At 47.6% G+C, this 8,357-nt stretch overlaps 1 protein-coding gene across 1 annotated transcript; it reads right to left on the reverse strand.

Moving 5' to 3' along the window:
• Nucleotides 1-578: 578 nt before the first annotated feature.
• Nucleotides 579-3,303, reverse strand: LOC125531452 (proline-rich receptor-like protein kinase PERK4). The gene is made up of 5 exons (XM_087521834.1): nt 2,468-3,303; nt 1,869-2,369; nt 1,713-1,799; nt 1,167-1,627; nt 579-1,051 (listed from the first exon to the last, which is right to left on the reverse strand). The coding sequence occupies exons 1-5, from the start codon at nt 2,895-2,897 to the stop codon at nt 809-811; spliced, it is 1,722 nt and encodes a 573-aa protein (XP_087377960.1). The 5' UTR covers nt 2,898-3,303; the 3' UTR covers nt 579-808.
• Nucleotides 3,304-8,357: the final 5,054 nt, after the last annotated feature.

Raw genomic sequence — 8,357 nt, forward strand, 5'->3', positions numbered from 1 at the left:
TTTTCAAATCCTATTCCTTCTGGTGCCTATTTTACAGAATGGCTATGTAATGTTGGTTCGTTAATGTTTTATTAAGAAAGTGAGATTCAAATCTATGCAAATTGTGATTGTATTATGCATTGACGTATTCGTTGTGAACCGTGTGTTTGATATATGTCAAGTTAGATCAACTGTTATAAATTTCAGCATGTTGCACAATACTTAGAGTTGAGATCCATACTTTATTTTAGTTCAAATGTTGGTTTGCAGATTTTCTTTGCTAAAAATGGTGTAACTAGACCTTTGTATCATGGTGAACATCACTATAACAATAAGAACTAACCTAAAAAACACAATGAGAACTAACACATGCACCCAGGAAAGTAATCCTAATGGATATGACTCAAATTGTAGTTGTACACTCACATGGAACGCCTATGTAGCAGGGACTGTTCAATATATTTTGTCGAAGAAATAAGAAATAAATTCTAAAAAGCGAAGTTGAGTTATATCCTCAGATATCGTCAGTTGAGAATAATGGCGATTATTTGGTTGGGGTAGGATATTGTGATACTCTATGAGATAGCTTACCTCTCGTGTCAAGAGCAACACAATATTTTTCAGTTTAGTTGAGTACGTACATTATTGTTTTTATATAAATGCATTGCTGTTGTCTACAGAAGAAAGAAACCTTTTCAATGGCTCTTTCTATGTCCAAACATGACATGTATGGTTCTCCACACCAACACTAATCGGTAACACGAAATGTTAGAAATAGCACATGAACAAACTACCCAGACGTACGGCAAGGAGAAAACCACAGAATCGGTCAGAGGTGCGGCTGCTGTCTCTCCGCCGGACTCATCTCGTCGGAGATTGGCCTGTCGCTGCTGACCGGCGAGGGCCGTCCGAACCTGCCGCTGTACTCGGGGCTCGCCACGACCACCACTTTGGTCCGGTTCATGTCGGAACTGCACGACCCCGCCCCCTCCCCGAACAGCCTGCTCTGCCCCGGCCGCACCCCGTCGTTCAGGTCCTCCAGCGACATGTCGCCCTCCAGCGCCCTCACGATCTGCACCCGAGGTAAAACAAAATGTCACCATTGCCACACGCCATGAAAATCCATGGGAGACAAAGTGCGTGTCAAGTGTGCGGTGCGGCGCCGGCGAGTGCTATGGCATCGGCACCTGGCTCATCTTCGGGCGCTTCTTGGCCGAGTGCCGGACGCAGGCGGCGGCGCTGGCCACCACGCGCGCCATCTCCACCGGCTCGTAGCTGCCCTGCAGCCTCGGGTCGGCGACGGCGTCGTAGTCGCCGTCGGCGAGCGCGCGCGACAGGGCCGGCCTCGCCCATTCGACCAGGCCGTCCTCCAGGACCAAGTGCGCGGTGGCGTCGATGGGCCGCCGCCCCGTGATGAGCTCGACCAGCATCACGCCGTAGGAGTAGACGTCCGACTTCTCCGTCAGCTTCCCGCTCGACGCGTACTCCGGCGCCAGGTACCCGAACGTCCCCATGATCCGCGTCGAGACGTGCGTGATGCCGTCGTACGTCAGCTTGGCCAGCCCGAAGTCCGCCACCATGGCCTCGAAGTTGTTGTCCAGGAGGATGTTGGCCGACTTGATGTCGCGGTGGATGATCCGTGGATGGCCTTCATTGTCGGCACACGAGCATGACAAATGTGATTCCGGCAAGGCAACAATGGAGATGTGGAGACAAGTTAGGGATATGCTCACAGTCTTCGTGCAGGTAGGCGAGCCCCTTCGCCGCCCCGAGCGCGATGCGCAGCCTCGTCGGCCATGCCATCGGCGGCAACCCTTCCCCTGAAACCATCAGTCTGTGTCAGCTAACTCCTGGAAGTTGTGCACGGCGACGGAGGCAGAGAAACTGACCATGGAGGTGGAACTCGAGCGTCTTGTTGGGGACGAACTCGTAGACGAGCATGCGGCTGGCGCCGGCGATGCAGTGGCCGACGAGGGACACGAGGTGGCGGTGGTGCACCCGGCCGATGATGTCCACCTCGGCCTGGAACTCGCGCTCCCCCTGCCCGCTCCCGGACTTGAGCTGCTTCACGGCCACCGCCCTGCCGCTGGGGAGCACCCCCTTGTGCACGTACCCGAACCCGCCCTGCCCGAGCAGGTTCGACTGCGAGAAGCCGCCCGTCGCCGCCGCGAGCTCCTCGTAGGTGAACGTGCCCCTGCCGAGCCCCAGCGTCTCCTGCGGTGCGGGCGGTGACGTCGGCTGGTCGCGCGGGCTGGAGTAGACGCCCGAGTTCATGCCGGGCGGCAACGGCCAGGCTGCCCCGGGTGGGCGGGACGTGCTCGTCGACGGCCCCGCGCCGGTGCCGCTCTGGCACTGCGGCTGCGGCCCGCCGGTGTAGTACGTGCTGCCGGCTGTGGTTAACAACACGTATGCAAATCAAGAGCAAGAGGAACAGCACCACGAGCATGCAATGGCGATCGATGGCAACTTTGTGAGCATTGCGTTTTACCTTTGTTGCCGGAGGTATCGGCGTAGAAATGCATGGGATTGTGAGGCTTCCGCCTCCGCCTCGGCGCCGTCCTCCTCGAGCAGCAGACGCAGGCCGCGATGAGGAGCGCGAGGAGCATCGCCGCCCCGGCGGCGGCGAAAATGATCTCGGCCGTGGTGTTGGGGCTGACACGGTGCGCAGAAGTCTGTGACGACCTGCTCGAGTCACCGGAGCCTCTGGATGATTGGGCTGGTGGAGACGGAACCCTTGCTGGCGACGCCGGGGCGCCATTGGACTTGGGCGGCGCAGGCGGAGGCGAGGGGTCGTTGGAGCTGGACGGCGCCGGCGAGGACGAATTGGAGATGGACGGTGACGGCGGCGGGGCTGCCGATGGAGGAGGGCTGCTCTTGGAGGGCGGCGGTGGGGCGGCCGAGGAGGAGTTGGACGACATGACGGCTACGTACACAAGAAGGATTCGAGAAGCCAACCACCGCGGCACGCGATCGGAGATGCGTCTTCTTGCAAAGAAATCCAGGCCGTGTCGTGCTCATTGCTCATAGCACCGCCGCCGCCATGACGACCGCCGGCCGGCTTGTCGCGTCGGTTTCATCCCTCCGACCATCTCACCGGTGGAGGAAGATAGCAGGGCAAATGCAGGGCGCGGGATCTTTTCTCCTCCCCTGTTGCCGTTGCGCGGCCGTGTCTCGCTCTCCTCTGTTTTTCTGTTGCGGCGGCGGCGCGCGGGGCCTCAGCTTCGGGGGTTGGTTGCCGCTGCCGTGCTCGTCGGCGCCCGATCTTTGCGGGTGGTTGGTGTTCGCCTCATCCGCAGCCAGGCCGTGACGTGTGGTGTGGGGCTGGTTGGTCGCCGCCGTGGATGGACGCCAGGTCGTGACGTGTGGGGCTGGCCGGTCGCCGCCGTGGGCTCTCCACGGCTCCAGGCTGCCGTGGATGGGCGGACCACTTGGCAGTCACGTACGTGGACTGACACTGGTCGATTCCTACGTTTCGTACGCATCATCAAAGTGTCAAATAAATTCAGACAAACATGCGCCCACCCATGACAAATCTGACTTAAATTGGATGGACTGATTCCACGACAAAGAACTTACTACGTGTGCGGTGTGAGTGTGTGGACTACGGCGAATTCTATCTCGCATGGGGATCAAGCTCAGTCGGCCTAGGAGTAGTGCGTATGGTTGGGGTCGTGCGTGTCACTTGTTTGTGTTGTTGCTGCGGTGACAGTCCTTAACTGGGTTTCTGAACTTAGCATGTTTGGCTGTTAGTGTGGGTTTGTGTGAATCTTTATCAGTGCTTGATGATTTTATCTATAAAATCGTGCGCATGATTTTTATCTAAAAAACAAAGAACATACTCACCTAAGGCAGGCTTAATTAACTATCCATGTTCAAGATTTTTCCTGATTAACTAGTTAACTTGCCGATTAATCTATATTCATAGGGTCACTAAATAGCCGACAAACTGATAAATTGAATGATTAATTGGTTGATTACCTTGCCGATCAGCGTATTAATCTTCTACTCGCCGGCCAACTAAGCAGCTACTAGTTAACGATTTTCTCAATATTGTTAACTATTACATTATTTCTTTCGATTTAGAGCATAGTTTTTTTATTGTCAACAAAACATTCGAGTAGCGAACATGATTTGAGTTTAGGCTCTCTTTTTTTGCGGGGGTGATTTTAGATTAGTTTAGCATTTCATTATTGGAATGTATACATATGTGGTTACAATTATACTTTAATTAGGAGAGTGTTAGCTGCTTTGAGCCCAGGATATCTAATGTAGGAATGGATATAAAGGCACCAGGGGAAAATCAAACAATTTTTCAGTAACATGTAAAATTCCGACATCACAAAAAGGAGAATTTTGGATTTCATCCTATAAAATTGTGGTTACAAATATTTGACTACCCGTCGGAAGTTTTGAAATTTCGCTGAAATTATATACCCTGGCTGATTGGCTAGACATGGAACATGGGCCTGATATATATGGAAATGGAAGGCCGGATTTTTGTGATAGCTGAACTGAGACTATTGGAGGCCTACGCTACTTTCGTCATCGGTTGTGTCATGATGATTTATCACACTCGAAGGAGCATCCGTAGTCACTGTCTACACTATGTTGGGTGTTCCTTGACAACACAGTTTTATAGATTCTTCATTGATAATTTGGTGCAACGAGACCTTTAACATCATTAACACATTAACTAACGCAACCATCATGGAAGAAAATATGCATCGACACATTCCTATGAAATAAAAATTTCAACATAGCATGGAGCCTTTGAAATATGTTTTCAAACAAGGCAACTTTACGAGAACTAGAAACATCCCGATCAGGGTTTCTATTTCCCTTTCCGGGGGCTAGGGCACTCATCCCCTCCAAAATTCCCAGGTGAGCCCGTGGATCCACCTCCCCTCTGTTCGCCTCTTAGGGTGCGTTGGAGGTGGGGGGGGGGGGGATCCTGGTGCCTCGGCTCCGGCTAGTAGTTTAGGTTAGGGCTTTTTTCCTGGCAGGGGCAAGTCCTCTTCGTAGTTTTTGTGAGACATCTAGTGTAACGCCCGGATAATTAAGCTACAGTGAAACTCTGCTAATCATGCCACATCACCTTCGTTAACGATGCTAATCTTTCGATAGTTGAAAACCGATTCAAAAATCAATTCAAAATATCACAAACAACAAATGTTTTCAAACATTGAAACAAAAATGTTCGGTGGGTGCCAAATATTGCACTGGTAATTATTGTGGAGAAAACTCATTTTTAGAAAAGGCCTAAATATTTTTAATTGAATTAAAACAGAAAAGAAAATAAATAAACGGAAACAGACTAAACAAAATCAAAAGAAAAGAAAAACAAGAAAAGCCCCCCCCCCATTGGGCTCCGGCCCAGCAGGCCACTAGCCCAACTGGGCAAAAGGCCCGACAGGCCCCATGGATAATGCATGGCCATAAATCATGGACCTATGGCCTTCTGAACCATGCATAGTCCTCTTGTTGATGATTGCCTATCTCTTCTTGGAAGAATGCTTCGATAGTGGTTAACAAGATCTATCAATGAGTGGTGGAGTGACCGACACTGGTGATGTTCCTGGGAAGCGATGCCGGTATGTGGTTTCGTTTCAGTTGAGGTGCTACAAGTTATTTTTACCGTAAGAATAACTTCCTTGTCTTTGGTGTCTTTACTCTTTACACAACCAGTTTGGTGTTATCCCGTTACAAATTCTTCTCGTGCATAAAAGTTTTCATTGAGGACCATAATTTCTAAGGTTTCTCCTAGTTTAGTGAGATCTACTCTGGGTTTGCCTTCCTGACATCGTAAATTGGAAATTAACTATGATATTCAGCATAAAGACAAAGACAGATTGAGAGTGAGAAAGAACGCACACTTCAGTACTATTGCTTATCATTGCGAGTCACACTACTGAAATGATAAATTATTAACAGATATGGAGCATGATTTTTTTTACAATCTTTGCTAATGGATTGATCATATGGTTCCTATAGGTTGCTGTCAAAACTACATTTAGAACAAAGCTTTAACAATAGTTAACGAAGTAGCCTGAACAAAAATGAATAAAATATCTTGATAAAACATATTATGAAGTACAAAATGTAGCACCGGTGGACTTCATGTTGGTACCGCATAAGAAGTGCGTCTAAAATTCAGTTGTATGCGGGTTGTATGGAAATATAAAAAACCATATACCTCAAGCCAAAATGGAAAGTTAAGATCATATAACTCCGATTGAGTTCACTTATCCTTTCCGGTTGACTAGCCTTCACAAAGGATTTGGATGTTGCTATTTTGCTTCACAATTATTGGTAAATTGGAGGAAAATATTATCTTGATTTCCCATATACTTTTATCAGTTGCAAGCATTGTTTAAAAAAATATGTTGCAAGCTATGTCATCTGTTTTTTTCTTCTGGGAAAGCTATTTCATCTCTCTTTTTTACGGGAAAACTTTCAATCTATTCATCCTCAATCATTGTAGTACAATGAGTACCATAAATAAGAAAAGTTACATCCAGATCCGTAGACCACCTAGCGACGACTACAAGCACTGAAACGGGTCGAAGGCGTGCCGCCGTCATCGCCCCTCCCTCACTAGAGTCGGCCAAAACTTGTTGTAGTAGACAGTTAACAAGTCATCGTGCTAAGGCCCTATAGGACCAGCGAACCAAAATAGCAACCGACGTAGTTAAAGAGAAGCTTAAATAAAAAAATCCAACCTATAAACACATGAACACACAAGAACAAAGACCGGATCCATCGAAGACAAACGCCGATCGAATCCCGCAAGATCTGCTGGAGACAAATCTCCACACGCCCTCCGATGACGCTAGAAGCATCACCGAGACGGGGGCTGCAAGGAGAACCTTATTCCATCTTCAGAGATGCGCCGCCACCTCGTATCTCCGAGCAGGGCACAAACGCTAAGAAAACTCAGAAAAGGATCCCAAAATGAAGCCCTCCCGCCGGCAAGATCCAGAATCCCCCAAGACTCCATGGCCTTAAGGCCACAGGAGACAAGGTGGACCAGCGCCGACGGCGGCGGGAGGCAGAAGAAACCCTAGTGGCGGCTGGGTACGAGAGCCCTATCCCTTGCGGCCGAGTTGTTTGTCAATCTCGCTGAACAGAGACTAACCGATCAAGTGCTTTTAGAGTCAAAATAGACACACCTCCAACATCTAGTGCGTGTTACACAAAGCATACCATTAGATTTGTATGCGGAAGAAATTTCTAATGATACAATTTTTATATTGTACATCTCATGCATCGTCAATCTTGTCAATGGTCAAACGCAACCTCAAAAACTGTATTAGGCCCAATATATATGGACGGAGGGAGTACCGTAAAGAAGGTAGTTGGAATCACCAGTACATACAACTATAACAACATCAACCAAGTCAACCCCGACGTCGCCATCCCAATTTCCATTAACTGGCCATTACCACAAAATTTGGACATTAGCATAACTCTCCAATATGGATAACTTGAAGGTTAGATAACACATGCATTCATTGTTCTGTGCAATTGGATAGAGGCAGCAGAAGCTGCAACAAAATAAGTCACATGGGTTATAGAATGTAGTTTTTGGAGATTGAAACTATGCTATACAGAACACCTAATGTTCAATGCAAAAAAAACATCCGAAACTTAAATGGGAAATGGAACATGTTGGTTCATGAGGCATGGTGAAAGCCACTGCCCCATTATATGATAGTTATGACCAAAGTCAACATTGCGCCTGCTAACAACTTCCCAAATGTACAACAAAACATTCACAAAACACAATTTACGATCACATGCTCTCCTTCTTAACGCTAAACCACCTTGGGAAAGAATCACTTGTCCCAACAAAGAGAAAAGAAGAACACCACAATGCCCCACGTCGGCGAGAATCGCCACCGACGCAACAACACAGCCACCACACTACATAGACCACAATGCCCTATCCAATCCCGCCGACCACATGACAAAGGAACCATCCATCTACACACATAACGAACCTAGAAAATTTATTGCTGAATCAACCACAACCAACTATAGAAGACGGACGTCAGGTTTCTCCTTTTCATTTTTCCATTTTTGTCTGTTTTTTCTTTTCATTTTTTCTTTGTTTCTTTGTTTCTTTTTCCTTTTACCTTTCATTTTCTTGTAGTATTTTGGTTTTCCTTTTTAAGCTTGTGATTTTTTTGGAAAATGATAATATCTAAAAGTTCATGATTTTTTTATTTTGCAAACATTTTTAAATTTCACAAATTTCTACAAAATATATGTACATTTTGAAATTTGAGAACATGCTTTAAAATTTATGAAAGTTTTATAAAATCCATGATTTTTTTTTCAAATTTGTGAACTTTTTTCATCTGTGCTTTTTTTTCCAA

This window comes from Triticum urartu, chromosome 5A, assembly GCF_056163025.1.
Source record: "Triticum urartu cultivar PI428250 chromosome 5A, HENAU_Tu73, whole genome shotgun sequence".
Lineage (NCBI taxonomy): Eukaryota > Viridiplantae > Streptophyta > Magnoliopsida > Poales > Poaceae > Triticum > Triticum urartu.

Bases quoted from the DNA above. Each gene is read 5' to 3' on its own strand.
- LOC125531452 (XM_087521834.1), bottom strand. From the start codon at position 2,897: ATGTCGTCCAACTCCTCCTCGGCCGCCCCACCGCCGCCCTCCAAGAGC. The intron at 1,800-1,868 runs GTCAGTTTCTCT...TGATGGTTTCAG, and splicing joins GCTCGAGTTCCACCTCCATG to GGGAAGGGTTGCCGCCGATG. The intron at 1,628-1,712 runs GTGAGCATATCC...CCGACAATGAAG, and splicing joins CGCCTACCTGCACGAAGACT to GCCATCCACGGATCATCCAC.